The 16,750-nt window shown below is 35.0% G+C and overlaps 1 protein-coding gene across 2 annotated transcripts; it reads right to left on the minus strand.

Annotated features, from left to right (window-relative positions):
* Positions 1-1,458: 1,458 nt before the first annotated feature.
* Positions 1,459-11,679, minus strand: LOC107412922 (SAC3 family protein C). Of its 2 annotated transcripts, XM_048470260.2 has the most exons (8): positions 11,206-11,677; positions 10,981-11,081; positions 9,685-9,906; positions 2,697-2,918; positions 2,513-2,598; positions 2,301-2,397; positions 1,886-1,978; positions 1,459-1,797 (listed from the first exon to the last, which is right to left on the minus strand). In XM_048470260.2, exons 1-8 carry the CDS (start codon positions 11,471-11,473, stop codon positions 1,639-1,641), a joined length of 1,248 nt encoding a protein of 415 aa, XP_048326217.2. In that variant the 5' UTR covers positions 11,474-11,677; the 3' UTR covers positions 1,459-1,638. The 2 variants fall into 2 exon arrangements, with proteins under 2 accessions (XP_048326217.2, XP_048326218.2); XM_048470261.2 differs by lacking the exon at positions 2,697-2,918 and having other exon boundaries at positions 11,206-11,679.
* Positions 11,680-16,750: the final 5,071 nt, after the last annotated feature.

Genomic DNA, 16,750 nt, shown 5'->3' on the forward strand with positions numbered 1-16,750 from the left:
AATGAACAGTAAAATTATTTTCCATTCTCCATGCTTGCTTAGCAAGCAGAGTTCAATTAATTTATCAAAAGCTAAAAATAAATAAATAAATAAAATAAAATAAATAAGAGGCAGAGCTCAATTAAAAAGCTGAGCAGTAGAATTCGTTTGTTCCTCTGCTCTCCCGTATTTTGTGTGGTTTTAAAATTATGTATGCTATAAAGGCTATTAATTATATTGGTATTCATATATGTGGATTAATATTTAATAAAATATTATGCTGAAATTGAATATTAGTACTATAAAATCCACCTAAATATTAGAGCACTTCTTGGGAAGTATTTATTTATTCCAAATGGATATAAATATAATATATAATTTCCCGAATATTTATTAGTGAAATTAATTATATTAGAATCAGCATTCCGCTCCATATACACATATATACGTAAACGTGACCATGGAGACGCCCAACGATTAGTGATTGGATTTAGAGCATGATTTTATCATTTTCTTTTCCTTCTTTCTATTATTATTATTATTATTGTTTTCTGAAAGTAAAAATAAAAGATTTAAGGGGTTGAAAAAAAAAAAAAAAGAGACAGAAAAGAATAAATTTGGAAAAAGAACTGGTATATTTGCAGAGCAAATTAATCTATATATTATATTCATTTTGTTTTGATTATCACTAATCCTGTTCCATTTCTTTTTTAACAGAGATTAATTCTTTGGTAGAAATATTGAATGTAGATGATTGATTACCGAAAAAGATTCTAAAATTATTATTGAAGCATATAGAATATGAATTTTGCTACTCATTGCCAATGATAATGATTACTAATGGAATAATATCATGCAGAGATAATAAATACTCTTTAGATGTATTTGTTTATATATTGATTTTTTATATTAAAATCTTAATTAGGAAAACTCAATCAGTCAATCCTTTTGAGATAGTCAATTAAACTGTCAAATAATTGACAAATAACATCATTTATACAAATAACATCGTTTTTTTTGTATAGTATATATATGTATGCAATTTGTAAAATAGTCAGGTACAACTAGAAAATCATTCTAAGTATTTTATTCTATTTTTTTGCATTTCATTCCGTTAAAACCCTTGAATTTTCTTGAATAATATCCACGATCGAGTATGTAACATAGTGACGATTTTCTTTTAATTATTATTTTTGTGATAGATTACTTTTTAATTATTTAATTAGGAAAACAACAACTAAAATAATTGCGTCTTTTTATTTTTATTTAAAAAAAAAAACCAAAATAATTGTAATTCAGTAATCAAAATTAATTGTTTGTAATTTTTTAGAATTTGAAATCATTAATCTTTGAAAAAACACTGATCAGACTTTGTAATGATTCTGATCAAACTTTACCCAATTAAAGATAAATTAAAGAGGTTGTTTTGAACCATACCCGATTGAAAATACCAAAACTGGTAAAAGTACAAAAGAGCAATGTCAGTTTCAAATATGACATCCAGACACTTTTTATATTTACAATAGAGAATAATTAGAATTTAGCCTCTCAACAAATGAGTTTGCTATCAAAAGCAATTACACATTTCCAAGTAAGCATCTCAGTTGGACAAATTGGAGACTAGGGGCTCACCTTGACCTGAGGAAATCAACTTAAATACTATGTCTCAAATCTTCCTAAACCTGTGAAGCTGTAGCACTGCAAAGCTTCTTTGGGACAAGAAAAGGTCGTTTGCTTGGTTGGTAATAACTTGTTTCCTTCTTCATCCATGCAAATTTCAAGGCCACAAGCCTTGCAAAATGACTCCAAATCGGATTCCTAGAAGAACCACAGACAACTTTCAAACTCAAAACTAGTTTATATACTGCCAATAAATGAGTAAAATTCTATTTAATGAAAATCAAACCTTCATCATCAATAGTTTGGATAGGCGTGCAAAAGGATACGGATGAAGCTTGTAGCCGCAGTTATTGATACATGAGAGAGCCAATATCCGAACCTTTTAGATGACAAAAGGGAACAACAAATGATATTCGTAATTGTATTGAAACAGTAAGGTTATACATATGAACTGGAAAAAACTTTTGATGAATAAATTCATGACCAGAAAAAAGTTGAAAAGAGCCATCTAAGATGCAGCTAAAAATGTTGAATAAATAAAACTGTTTTTACTGCCATGATAATAGGCCAGAGAATCTAGCAATTAGAAATAAAAAAAATTTACATGCACAGGATTGGTCAACGTGATGGCATGCAGAAGGTCAAGATTACAAAAACATCATTATGAATAGTTCATGGGATAACTGGTGTGGTATGCATACCTCACTGACATAAGGTTCAATAATGCAGTACTGGAGGTAGGATGCCTCAGATTCGGTAACGGTTAAAAAACGCCTGTAATTGCCCATCCTAAAGTATCTGTAAGCAGTAAAATGCATTATTCCAGTTTCAGAGTAAGAATATCAGAACTAAATAATTAAAAAGTAAAGGAAAAGATTTTGAAACAAAGTCAAAGCTTCAAATATAAGATTACCGTAAAATTTTCCGGGCAAAACTCATTTCCTTCGAATTGGTAATTGGAGAAGACATGTTGCGAAACCAAACAGAGAGTGACTCTCCCTGCAGATCAGAAACAGCTACATATCATGTATTTAAGACCTAGCACAGGACAGCAACAAAGGAAAAATTGTCAGTATGGCAATAAAATGGAGATTAACCATTGGTTGGCGGTTGGAACCAAGATGAAGCAACACATAAAAAGAACGGAACTCGGCTTCATTTTTGTAAGTAGAATTGGAACTACGATTGGCTTCATACAGATTGAACAGACTGGTCAGAGTCTTTATAAGCTGCTCCATGTTCAGGTAATGTACTGAAGCAGTATTTGGAGAGGTATGACAACTTCTAAGCTTGTGATGAGATATGATGTGAAACTGAACCTATAACACATACGGTTATTTATAGCAGTTTACATCTTCTCATGACTTAAAGATCCAAATACAAAATAATTAAAGAAACAAAATAGGTGAATATGTGCATAAATGTATCAAGTAGTAGAGGTGCATTGCTTGTCATATCCTTTCATTTATAATGAATAATACAACTGTACCCCAAAATTGGTTTCAAGCTGAAGTCTGACGCAAATTTGTGGTCCTGCCCTAAGATCCCTGATTCCTCAGCTTTCTTCCTTCCTTCCACTCCCTGCTTTCTTATTCTACTTCTTCTTCTTCTTCTTCTTCTCTCTCTCTCTCACTCACACCATGCCAGCAGCAATAATAGAGTTCCTTTTTCATTCACCTCCAAATCAACCATAATAGAACGTTTCTTGCTTCTTCCATTTGTAGTCTTTTTCAAGTTCTTCCTCTTCCTCTCTAATCGGAACTCTTACCCCCATAAGCATTAAATAATATCAAATTACCCTGCTTATCTCGACAACTTGATGCAAGATGGAAACAACCTCTGAAAACTTATCAGAGAAAAGGAAAAACAGATTCTAAGGCCCAAACATTAATTTGGCATGATCTAGGACAAGATGGGCTTATTTGGGATCTTCAAGGATTTTAGTAGATTAATTTAGTTTCCTATTTTTAATTAGAGCATTTTATTATTTAATTAGGTTTCCTATTGTTTTCAGTTTCTTAATGTTATTAGTTTCCTTTAACTAGGTTTCCTATTATTTTAGTTTCCTAATATTATTAGATGATTTTAATATAAATAGAGTTCTTTGTAATTCTGGAGGCAGTTAATCAATATTACAAGAATTTTATGAGATTATTTTCTCTGGTTTTGTGTGATGCAAAACAAACTTAGGTGTGATGCCTAGGGTTTTGGGAGTGATTCCTAAAATCAATCTAGTGTGATACTAGAACCCTATCTATTTCTTTTCTGTTTTTTTTCTTTCCCTATCTGTCCTGCATCAGTTTGGTATCAGAGACTGGTTCCAACCCTAGCCGCGTAAACAGTTCCGTCAACAGTAACTCTTCGGCGTAAACAGTAACCCATAGCGTGAACAGTAATCCGACGTGAACAGTGTCGGTGATCAGATTGTTTCTTTGGATTAAGGAATCATGACTACAAGATCTGGAAAGAGTTTTAGAGGTAGAATAACTGACAATCAATTTGAAGAATCGGGTTAGTAATATTGAAGCCCAAATAACTCAACCTAGCAATTCTTCAACTAACAATGAACAAGATGAGAATCCTGAAGCCAATGAGGATAAAAGTCAAGAGAAGCTGCCAGCAAAGACAATTGCTCCAGTGCCTTTCCCTACAGCCCAACAGACACCTAATTGGGTGAGAGATATATTGCAATCAACACAAGGACGTCACAATACTTTTGATGACATCACAAAGAGGGTAAAGATTGAAGTACCAGATTTCGAAGGTAAAGTAAATCCAACTGAGTTTGCTGATTGGCTTTCTTCCATTGAAGAATATTTTGATTGGTATGATATGGATGATGATCGGAGAGTAAGGTTCGCTAAGATGAAGCTAGTAGGGCTTGCCAAAATTTGGTGGATGGGTGTTGAAGGAGATTTAAGGAGAATGGGATCACCACCCATTGGTACTTGGCAAGAGATGAAAGCCAAGCTTAGGGAAAAATACATGCCTACCAATTACTATGATAAATTATGTGAGCAAGCAATCAACTTGAAGCAAGGTAATTTATCAGTTGCTGAGTATATGCAGAAGTTTGATGAGTTGAAGACTCGAAGCCGACTACTTGAAGATCCAAGGCAAACATTAGCAAGATTTAAATCTGGTTTGAGGTCCGACATTAGGAGGGAGCTATTAAGACAACCTATCTACGGCTTAGAGCAAGCTTTTCAAGTTTCTTTGAATTTGGAGGAGTATCTTGGAAGTTTCAAAAGACTGGATATAGATCGCAGCAGCAAAGTTGTAACAAATCAGCCTTCAAAACAACCTATGAAGGCCAAGGTACCTGTTCCTAATGCTTCTGAACTTAGAGGAAAAGGCAACCAATGTTTCAAATGTGGACAGCCTGGTCATATGGCATATAATTGTCCTAAAAGAAACCTACATCTTGATGTAGAACATCATGAAGAACCTGATCAACAAAGAGAGGAAGATGAAGACAATTTCAACTATGGAGTTTATAATCCTGATGACTTGGAAGAAGATGAAGTAGATACTTCATTAAGTGCTGTTGTTAGACGTATCCTTTCAATTCCGAAAGATGAGAAGGAAGATTGGAAACGCACCTCTATTTTTCAAATGTTGGTTCGTTGTGAAAATCAAGCACAAAAACTTATTATTGATGGTGGGAGTAGTATGAATGTTGTGTCGGCATCTATGGTAGGACGATTAAAACTTCCTATTGAACCGCATCCACATCCATATAAAGTAGCATGGATTGACAGTACTTCAATTCCGGTAACCCAACGCTGTCTAGTTTCTTTTTCATGTGGGGTTTACAATGACTCAATTTGGTGTGATGTGATTCCGATGAAAGTAACACATCTTCTTCTTGGTCGTCCTTGGCTGTATGATAGAGATGTGTTTCACTGTGGGAGAGAAAATACCTACTCTTTCAGGTTCAAAGGTAGGAAGGTTGTGTTGAAGCCTATGACGGTAGCTGAGATGGATAAATATAAGGTGGAAAAACCAAGTAAGGTTTCTAACAATCCACAAAAGTCTCTACATATTCTCACTAAGAAGAATTTTGAACGAGAAAGTAAGAAAAATGGAGTTATATATGCTGTTCTAGCAAAGGAAATAAAGAAGGAAACAGCAACCAGCAAGCAAACGTTTCCAGTAGAGATTCAGAAGTTGTTGTCTGATTTTTCAGATTTGGTTCCGGAAGAATTTCCAAGTGAATTACCTCCTTTACGTAACATTCAGCATGCCATAGACTTTGTACCAGGAGCTCAATTGCCTAATCTTCCAGCATATCGTATGAATCCTAGCGAGCATGCAGAGCTTAAGAGGCAAGTGGAGGAGTTGCTGTCCAAGGGATTCATCCGTGAGAGTTTAAGTCCTTGTGCTGTTCCTGCTTTGCTTACACCTAAGAAAGATGGGAGTTGGCGAATGTGTGTTGATAGTTGTGCGATTAACAAGATGACAATCCAATATCGCTTCCCTATCCCTCGATTTGATGACATGTTGGACATGATGGCTGGTTCGTGTATATTTTCAAAATTGGATCTAAAAAGTGGATATCACCAAATTCGTCTAAGGCCCGGAGATGAGTGGAAAACAGCTTTCAAAACAAAGGATGGTCTTTATGAATGGCTGGTAATGCCATTTGGTCTTTCAAATGCTCCAAGTACATTTATGAGGTTTATGAATCAAATTCTACAGTCATTTTTTGGTAAATTTTTGGTGGTATATTTTGATGATATATTGATATATAGCAAGAGCAGGGAAGACCATCTTTCACATTTGCAGCAAGTTATGAGAGTTCTTCGACAAGAGAAGCTCTACATAAATTTGAAGAAATGTTGTTTTATGACATCATCAGTGGTATTCTTAGGTTATGTTGTTTCATCAAGAGGGCTGGAAATGGATCCTTTGAAGATTAAAGCTATCCTAGAGTGGCCAATTCCTAGCTCATTGCAAGAGGTACGAAGCTTTCATGGATTAGCTACATTTTATCGAAGATTTATTCGGAATTTCAGCTCAATTATGGCTCCAATAACTGATTGTATGAAGAAAAATCAATTTCTTTGGACCAAGACAGCAACAAAAGCTTTGGAAGAGGTTAAGAAAAGATTGACTGAAGCACCAATTCTTCGACTCTCAGATTTTTCAAAGGTTTTTGAGGTAGCATGTGATGCATCTAATGTGGGAATTGGTGGCATACTTAGTCAAGAAGGGCATCCAATTGCATTTTTCAGTGAGAAATTCAATGAAGCTAAGCAAAAGTATTCTACTTATGACAAAGAATTTTATGCGGTGGTTCAAGCTTTGCGATATTGGCGTCATTATCTCATATCAAAGGAGTTTATTCTATTTTCAGATGATGAAGCCCTCAAGTACATCAACTCACAAAAGAAGATGAATTATCGGCATGGGAAATGGATTTCTTTCTTGCAAGAATACTCATTCCTTATCAAACACAAATCTGGTGCAGAAAATAAGGTTGCTGATGCATTGAGTAGAGTTGTGTATATCTTAGCTTCTATGACAATTCAAGTTGTGGGGTTTGAATCTCTTAAAAGGGATTATCCTTCTTGTAAGGATTTCAGCCTTATACATGCAGTTTTAACAAGAGGACAGCTAGGTGAATACCCTAATTTTTCACTACATGATGGTTATCTTTTTAAAGAAACCAAACTTTGTTTGCCTAATACATCATTACGTGAGCAAATGATTTGGGAATTACATGGTGGAGGGGCAGCTGGTCATTTTGGAAGAGATAAAACCATAGCTATGGTTGAAGATCGATTCTATTGGCCAACTTTGAAGAGGGATGTTATCAAAACAATTTCTCGATGTCGGATATGTCAATTATCAAAAGGAAGAAAGAAGAATACAGGTTTGTATATGCCTCTTCCCATACCTCATGAGCCATGGAAAGAGTTAAGCATGGATTTTGTTTTAGGATTACCTAAAACAATAAGGGGGCATGATTGCATAATGGTTGTGGTTGATAGATTTTCAAAAACGGCACACTTTATTGCCTGTTCAAAGACCATGGATGCTGTTCACGTAGCTAAATTATTTTTCAAAGAAATAGTCCGTCTTCATGGACTACCTATGACAATAGTTTCAGATCGGGATGTAAAGTTCATGAGTTATTTTTGGAGAACCTTATGGAAGACAATGAATACTAAATTGAAGTTCTCTTCTGCTTTTCATCCACAATCAGATGGTCAAACAGAAGTTGTAAATCGAAGCTTGGGAGATTTACTTCGCTGTTTAGTTGGAGATCACATATCTAGTTGGGATCAAATACTTCCTATGGCAGAATTTGCATATAATAGCTCCATAAATAGGAGCACAGGTCGCAGTCCATTTGAAATTGTAACTGGGATGCTCCCTAGGAAGCCTATTGACTTGGTTCCTTTACCTTTGGCAGCAAGACCAAGTGCTGAAGCTGAAACTTTTGGAAGACACATTCAAGAAATTCATGATGATATTCGCAGAAAAATTGCTCTAAGTAATGAAAGCTACAAGGCACATGCTGATTTGAAGAGAAAATTTGCTGAATTTAATGAAGGGGATATGGTAATGGTTCGGATAAGGCCTGAGCGTTTTCCTAGGGGCACTTATAAGAAGCTACATTCAAGGAATGTTGGTCCATATAAGATTTTAAAGAAAATCAGCTCAAATGCCTATGTCCTTGATCTACCAAAGGATATGGGTATAAGTAATGTCTTCAATATTGAGGATCTAAGTTCTTATGAGGGACATGAAAATGATACAGCAAGAGGTAGCAAGGCAGCAAGTCTACCATCTACATTTCGATTAAAAGAGGAAATTGAAGATGTTGTTGATCATCAAATAGTATCAACTAGAGGTGGAGGATATCAACGGTATCTTATCAAGTGGAAGGACCGACCACTTTCAGATTGCACATGGATCACTGACCAAGAATTTCAGAAACTCAATCAAGACCTCTATGATCAATTTCATGCCATCAACTCGCCGGGGTCGAGTTTTTCTAAGCCAAGGGGAATTGATGCAAGATGGAAACAACCTCTGAAAACTTATCAGAGAAAAGGAAAAACAGATTCTAAGGCCCAAACATTAATTTGGCATGATCTAGGACAAGATGGGCTTATTTGGGATCTTCAAGGATTTTAGTAGATTAATTTAGTTTCCTATTTTTAATTAGAGCATTTTATTATTTAATTAGGTTTCCTATTGTTTTCAGTTTCTTAATGTTATTAGTTTCCTTATTTAACTAGGTTTCCTATTATTTTAGTTTCCTAATATTATTAGATGATTTTAATATAAATAGAGTTCTTTGTAATTCTGGAGGCAGTTAATCAATATTACAAGAATTTTATGAGATTATTTTCTTTGGTTTTGTGTGATGCAAAACAAACTTAGGTGTGATGCCTAGGGTTTTGGGAGTGATTCCTAAAATCAATCTAGTGTGATACTAGAACCCTATCTATTTCTTTTCTGTTTTTTTTCTTTCCCTATCTGTCCTGCATCACAACTCCACCTCTATCTACTTAAATTTGAAGACTTCTTCTTATTTTCCTTCTTGCTGATTCTCTTTCTTTTTCTTTCTTTTGTAGGTAATGAGGCAATATAGACTATAGTTGGCATGGAGAGATAATGGCTGCTTTTTATTTTCCTTCATTTCACTAACATTTAAAATTCAATTTCTATGATTAACATTTCTATAAATGCCACCTTTTCAAGAAAGTAAACTAGTTACTTCACCAATACATATAATGTAAAATTGATGGACTCTAGAACCACCACACTCCACTTCTGCCAAAGGATTATGCTAATATCACATTCAACATAATACTATGACCACATAACAAAGACTAAATTTCCATAACAATTACAAGAAAGAAGAATGTATTTAAATGTGACAACAAAAATCAAAAAGTGAACTCCAAAAATAATATGATTTGATAGCACAACACAATCCTCTATTGTGCACATACTGTGTCAACAAGAAACACATATATGGAAGGAAAATACCATAACCAATAGGCATGTTCAGAAGATAAAGGTTTGGAATGGCAAGACAACTAAAGGTTTCTCCCAAACACATACCATTTCCTGATACATATGGATGGCTTTATCGTTGACAATATTCTGCATAGAAATATCTTGCCTTATGGACCTTGTCCTATCAAAGATGAAGTCATGGACCACTTCAAAATGATGTTCTGTATTGTCCAACAGTGTTAGAAGATAGTTTAGAGTGTCTTCCAAAACAGGGAGAGGTCGAACATCTGATGCTTGCACTTCCTTTGTGGTTAAGGTTCTGCAGAACTAGTGAGAGAAAACATCGATAAGTTGCTGTTGCATCGAATTTGATCATCTCTAACATTATGATTACCAGAACCTCTGTATCCCATTAAGCCCCTTTATATTAACAGGCTTAGGGGGGAAAATATATATATATATATATATGTTTGTAGGTGAAATGACATTTTCAAACAGACTAACAATGAGATGACAAAGGACAAAGTCATATCCAACATAGAAGATATTCTGATAAAAGGTACATCATGGGAACGCAGCTATTTTGCCGAAATTACGTTGTGCACAAAAACATCTATTAACAGTAAATAGACAAGATGCATCAAAGCTAAAATGATGTGACAGATCAATCATATGCAACTTCACACATGAATATCAAAGAGACAGTGATGGATAAGTTTGGATCAATTGTTCCACCAAAAATATAAAAGCAAGAAAACACAGACTTCAACCGTGACAGAGTTCCATTTGAAAAACCTCCCATAACACTCGTAAGCCTTATCATAGACCAAATCCTAACTTTAGTAGTAAATCATATGAATGAATAAAAACCCACATACCATAAACTTTCCACAATAGAACAATTGAAGAAAGCAAGTAATTTACTAATTCCAGATCTTTCCGCCAGCAAAGAATCCAGTTAGCCAACAAGCTTCTACATCTTAAACAAATGCTTTGCAAGTAAGAATGAATCCCAAAGAAAGACATGAAAATTCATTTGATTCACAAGGTCAGGAGCATAGACATTTAACCAAGCATGAAACAAACTTAAGTTAATAGAAATTATAAAACAATATCACAATCATAAGGAAAAATCGAAAATATTCATATTCGATTATACACAATCTTTTTGTTAAATGAACATCAAAACCCATCATAATCTTTACATTCAAAATGCTAATAGAAGGAGAAAAATGCATCTTTGAACTTGATGAAGTAAGAGAGCAAATGAAAAAAAACAGTGCAGGTAAAAAAGCTGATCTTTTCCACTCAAAAGGCTAATAGAAGAAAAAAGATGCATATTTTAACTTGATGAAATAAAAGAGCAAGTGAACAAAAACAAGGCAGGAAAAAAGCGCTGACCTTCTTAACTGCTAGGCTTGCAGAAGATTGAGCTGGATTTCCATTCAACCTCTCAAACACAGCTAAATCCCGAAGCCTCTCACGCTGGGTCCTTTCGCTCTCTACATTTATACATACCGAATACGAATACACATTTCAATTAATTATATACAAATAAGCAAATTCATAACCCCCCCCCCCCCCCCCAAAAAAAAAAAAAAAAAAAAAAAAAACAAACAACCAAACCTGGGCACATCAAAGAGCAAGTTCCAACAATGGCGGAATGATCAGAAGTCGCATATTCTTGTTGTTCTTGTTTTTTTTGTTGGTGGGTGGTGCTTCTTCTCCCTCTGCTTCGTGAATCATCTGAACTTTCAGTGGGTTTGGAAGATTCCCGAGGATTTGCAGAGAATTTGTTGGAGCGAGAAGTTGTTGGTTCCCGAGAAGAAGAAGTTGAAGAAGACCATTGGTGGTTTGGATTTGGACGTTGAAATCGGTTGATCCTCCTCTCCATTCCCAAATTGCGTTTTTCCTTTTTTTTTTTTTTTCCTCTTTCCCTTTTCTATTCTCTATTCTTTTCTTCCTTAACACAAACGCCACCGTGAACGATTTATAGACTTTATTTTTTTTTTAAATAAATAAATAAGAAAAAGAAAAATAATAGACACACACCCAGTTTCTTACAGATTGGTTTAAGAATTTTTTTTTTCTTTTTATTTTCTTTCTTTCTCTGTTATTTTGAATTGAGATTGAGATTGCAAGAACTACTAATAATAACGGTATTAATAATAAAACTTTTTTTAAAAAAAGTTGAATTATATATTTTGAGTGACTTATATAGTTTGACTTTAATCAAGTTGACTGCTTTTCGGTACTTCTAATTTATAAAAACTGCAAAGAAGAACATTAGTATTTTCAATGATTATAGAAAATGCATGAATTTTATTATTTTATTATCTAATTATATGTTATAAATATCTGACACTTAAATTTGTATAGTTACACTTTTCTCACTAATTTGCTATGTAAATATATAAATATATATTATGGAATGCCAATATGAAAAAGATAATGATCATTTGCTCCACTACATTTTTAATTTTAAATAATTAAATGAACTATCACTATTTTTTTTTTTTGGACATAAATATAGTTGGACTTTGTTAGTGCAATGTCATTTTTGTTGCTGTCATAAGTTGCTTTGTAATGATTAGTTACTGTATTTTTAGTTTTTGATAAAAATATTGTTGTATTAGGAGGTAGCCAAAGTATAACTTGTGTTTAAGCAATATGATTACCACAGTAGTAGATGAAAATTAGGTGGTTTACTGTTTTTGAAAACTTGTGGTTATATGCTATATCCATAATGAACGAGGGTGTCTAGACCATACCAGTTTAAGCTTCTTTCTCTTTCGTTTTACTATGTTTTTTGTTCCAAAAAATCCAACAAATGGTATCAGAGCCCTAATGATCTTAGAGGGGCTATGAGTGAAATAGCAAAAAATACAAAAAACCTTCCTTCTACCTTTCCTTCCTTTTAAATGGCTTCAACTCATTTTTCTGCTCCATCACCTCCTATATTTTTTAGAAAAAATTATACCATGTGGTCTATAAAAATGAAAGCTTACCTTCAAGCTTTTGACTTGTGGGAAGTAGTAGAGACCGAAAGAAATCCTTCTCCTTTGACAACAAATCCCACTATCGCTCAAATAAAGCAACATAGTGAGGAGGTTGCTAAAAAGTTTAAGGCTTTATTTGCCTTACATGCTGGTGTTTCAGAAGTGATGTTCACCAGAATTATGGCTTGCACTACAGCTAAAGAGGTCTGGGACAAGCTGAAAGAAGAGTTCCAGGGAAGTGCAAGAACAAGACAAATGCAGGTGTTGAACTTGGGGAGAGAGTTTGAAACTTTAAGAATGAAGGATTCTGAGTTGGTAAAAGACTTTATTGACAGACTTATGAAAGTAGTAAACCAGATCAGAATTCTTGGAGAGGAGCTAGGAGATAGAAGAGTGGTGGAGAAAGTGTTGGTTAGCTTACCAGAAAAGTTCGAAGCAAAGATATCATCTTTGGAGGAGTCAAGAGATCTTAATCAGATTTCTTTGTAAAAGCTTGTTAATGCTTTACAAGCAACTGAACAAAGAAGATCTATAAGACAAGAAGAAACCTCAGAAAGTGCTTTTTTAGCATTACAAAAAGGTAAGACTCCAGCAAACAATAATCAAAGGAAGCAGCAAGGCAAAGGAAGTAATATCAAAGGAAAACATGGTGTTGGTACAAGCAGAGAAGGTGAAAGAAAGAAGTTTACGAAGTGCTCTTATTGCAAAAAGGACAACCATCCTGAAAAATATTGTTGGTTTAGACCAAATATTCAATGTAGAGTTTGCAAACAACTGGGACATATTGAAAAAGTTTGCAAAAACAAAGGAGGACCAGTGCAACAAGCACACCCAGTACAAGTTGCTGATGAAGCACGGCAAATTGAGGAAATGCTGTTTGTTGCTACATGTCATGTAGAAAACGGCAGCAAAGAAGCTTGGTTGGTGGATAGTGGTTACACTCAACATATGACTCATGATGCTGATCTCTTCAAGACCTTGGATAGAAGCTTTGTTTCCAAAGTGCAAATAGGAAATGGAGATTTTATTCAAGTTCAAGGCAAAGGAGAAGTGGCTGTGGAAACTTCAACAGGTACTAAACTCATTTCAAATGTGTTGTATGTACCAAAAATTGATCAAAGCTTGTTAAGTGTGGGACAAATGCTTGAAAATGGATATTCTTTGAATTTTCAAGATAAGTCTTGCATAATATATGATCAACATGGAAGTGAAATTCAAAATGTTGGAATGAAAGATAAAAGCTTTGTGGTAGAGTGGAACAAGAAGGGAAATAATGTTTTTTATGCCAAAACCAGTGATGAATCTAAGTTGTGGCATAAAAGACTTGGTCATTTTAACTATGACTCTCTGAATCTAATGCATGAAAAGAAATTGGTGGAGAATATGCCTGCTGTTAGCAAAAACCTGGAAGAGTGTGAAGTGTGTCAGCTTGGTAAGCAACAAAGGCTACCATTCCCTTCGAAAGGCGCTTGGAGAGCCTCTAAAAAGCTTCAGTTAATTCATAGTGATGTATATGGACCTATGAGTGAGAATTCTATCAACGGTAGTAGATATTTTCTCACTTTCATAGACGATTTCTCCAGAATGTGTTGGGTGTATTTTCTGAAATAAAAATCTGAAGTTGCTGAGATTTTCACCAGCTTAAAGCCATGGTAGAAAATCAAGCAAAATGTAGCATCAAGGTGATACGATCTAATAATGAGACTGAATATACAGCTCAAAAGTTTGAGTTGCAATGCAAAGAAGCTGGAATTCAATATCAGCTGACCTCTCCCTATACTCCTCAGCAAAATGGGGTTAGTGAAAGGAAGAACAGGACTATTATGAAGATGTGTAGATGCTTGTTGGTTGAGAAGCAATTATCAAAGAAGTTTTGGGCTGAAGCAGTAAATACCTCAGTGTATTTGCTAAATAGATTACCAACTAAAGCATTGGAGTTTAAAACTCCATATGAGGTGTGGTATGGGGTCAAGCCTACTGTGGAGCATTTGAAGATATTTAGGAGCATTTGTTATACACATGTTCCTGAAATTAAGAGAGACAAGTTGGATCAAAAAGGTGATATGGGAATTTTCGTTGGTTACAGCAGCAACACAAAAGGATACAGAGTATATCATTTGAAAACTAACAAGCTAATTGTTAGTAGGAATGTTAAAGTTGATGAAGCTGCTATTTAGAATTGGGAAAAGAGTGAAGTTCAAGCCTCAGAAAAGAATTTTATCCAAGAACATGACGAGATTCAGGATGAGAATGATTCAAATGATGAAGATGCTGTTGGAATCCGAGGTACAAGATCCTTGACTGATGCATATGAGAAAAGCATCCGAGGTACAAGACCTCTGACTGATGCATCCGAGATAAGCATCTAAGCACAAGACCCTTCACTGATGCATCCGAGAGAAGTGTCCAAGATATAAGACACCTATCTGATATCCGAAATACAAGACCCCTGTCCGATGTCCGAGATACAAGATCCCTGTCTGATGTCCGAGATACAAGATTCCTGTCCGATGTCTGAGCTATGAGACCCCTGTCCGATGTCCGAGATGCAAGATCCTTGTTCGATCTCTGAGATGCAAGATCCCTGTCCGATGTCTGAGCTATAAGACCTCTGTTCGATGTTCGAGGTACAAGACCCTTGTCTGATGAATATGAAAGATGCAACCTAGCATTGTGTGATCCAATTACTTTCAATGATGCAAATCAGTTCGAGACATAGAGAGAGGCCATGAAAACGGAAATCAATATGATAAGCAAAAACAAAACTTGGGAATTGGTGAACAAACCCCAAGGCAAAAAGGCCATTGGAGTGAAATGGGTCTTTAGGACCAAGGTCAATGCTGATGGTACAATAAATAAGCATAAAGCAAGATTGGTAGTTCAAGGTTATGTGCAGCAACCTGGTATTAATTATGGAGATACGTTTGCACCAGTTGCGAGACATGAAACAATCAGATTTCTACTAGCACTTGCGGCTCAAAAGGGCTGGAAAGTTTACCATTTAGATGTGAAATCTGCATTTTCAAATGGTTACCTGCAGGAAGAAGTATATGTTGAACAACCTGAAGGCTTTGTTGTTCAAGGAAAGGAAGACAAGGTTTATAAATTGCATAAGGCTCTTTATGACTTGAAACAAGCTCCCAGAGCTTGGTATAGCAGAATTGACTCACACCTTGTTGGAAAAGGATTTAAAAGGGGTGAGAATGAGCCTACTTTGAACGTGAAATCAGGTTCAAATGATGAAAAATTGATTGTTTCTCTATATGTTGATGACTTGTTTGTTACAGGAGGAGATTCACAAAGTGTGTTAGAGTTTAAATTTGAAATGCAAAAAGTGTTTGAAATGTCAAATTTAAGAGTGATGAACTACTTTCTTGGCATGGAGATATATCAATTTAGTCATGGCATTTTCTTATCCCAAAAGAAGTATGCTGTGGAACTACTCAAAAAGTTTGACATGGAGAAGTGTAATTCAGTTGACACTCCAATGGTTTACAATCAAAAATTTGAATTTGAAGATGGTGCTGCCAAGATTGAAGTTTCAACCTATAGAAGCCTTATTGGAAGTTTGCTGTATTTATGTGCTTCTAGACCTGACATTATGTTTTTTGTGAGTCTGCTTTCTAGATTTATACATGCTCCATCACATATGCATTATTCTGCAACTAAAAGAGTGCTAAGGTACATTAGAGGCACCATAGACTATGGTGTTTTGTTTTTGAAGCAAGAAGAAGGCAAGTTGATGGGTTATGTTGATAGTGATTGGGCTGGAAGCATAGAGGATTCAAAAAGTATTTCAGGGTACTTATTTTCTCTTGGTTCAGGTCCTTTTTCATGGAGCTCACAAAAATAGGGTTCAGTTGCTCAATCCACAGTTGAAGCTGAATATATTGCTGCTGCAACTGCTTCAAATAAGGTTTTATGGCTAAGTAAGTTGCTTGTTGATTTAAGTGAAAGGCAAGAAGAAGCTACCACAATATACTGTGATAAGAAGTCTGCAATTTCCATTGCTGAAAATCCAGGTCAACATAGAAGAACAAAGCATATTTCAGTCAAATATCATGCTGTGAGAGAAGCTGAAAGAAATGGTGAAATGAAGCTGGTTCATTGCAGTTCTGAGGTCCAGCTTGCTGATATTTTGATGAAAGCTTTGCCAAGAAACAGGTTTGAAA

This window comes from Ziziphus jujuba, chromosome 8, assembly GCF_031755915.1.
Source record: "Ziziphus jujuba cultivar Dongzao chromosome 8, ASM3175591v1".
NCBI lineage: Eukaryota > Viridiplantae > Streptophyta > Magnoliopsida > Rosales > Rhamnaceae > Ziziphus > Ziziphus jujuba.

Bases quoted from the DNA above. Each gene is read 5' to 3' on its own strand.
- LOC107412922 (XM_048470260.2), bottom strand. From the start codon at position 11,473: ATGGAGAGGAGGATCAACCGATTTCAACGTCCAAATCCAAACCACCAA. The intron at 2,398-2,512 runs GTAATCTTATAT...TACTGCTTACAG, and splicing joins TTTGCCCGGAAAATTTTACG to ATACTTTAGGATGGGCAATT. The intron at 1,798-1,885 runs GTTTGATTTTCA...TGGTTCTTCTAG, and splicing joins CCAAACTATTGATGATGAAG to GAATCCGATTTGGAGTCATT.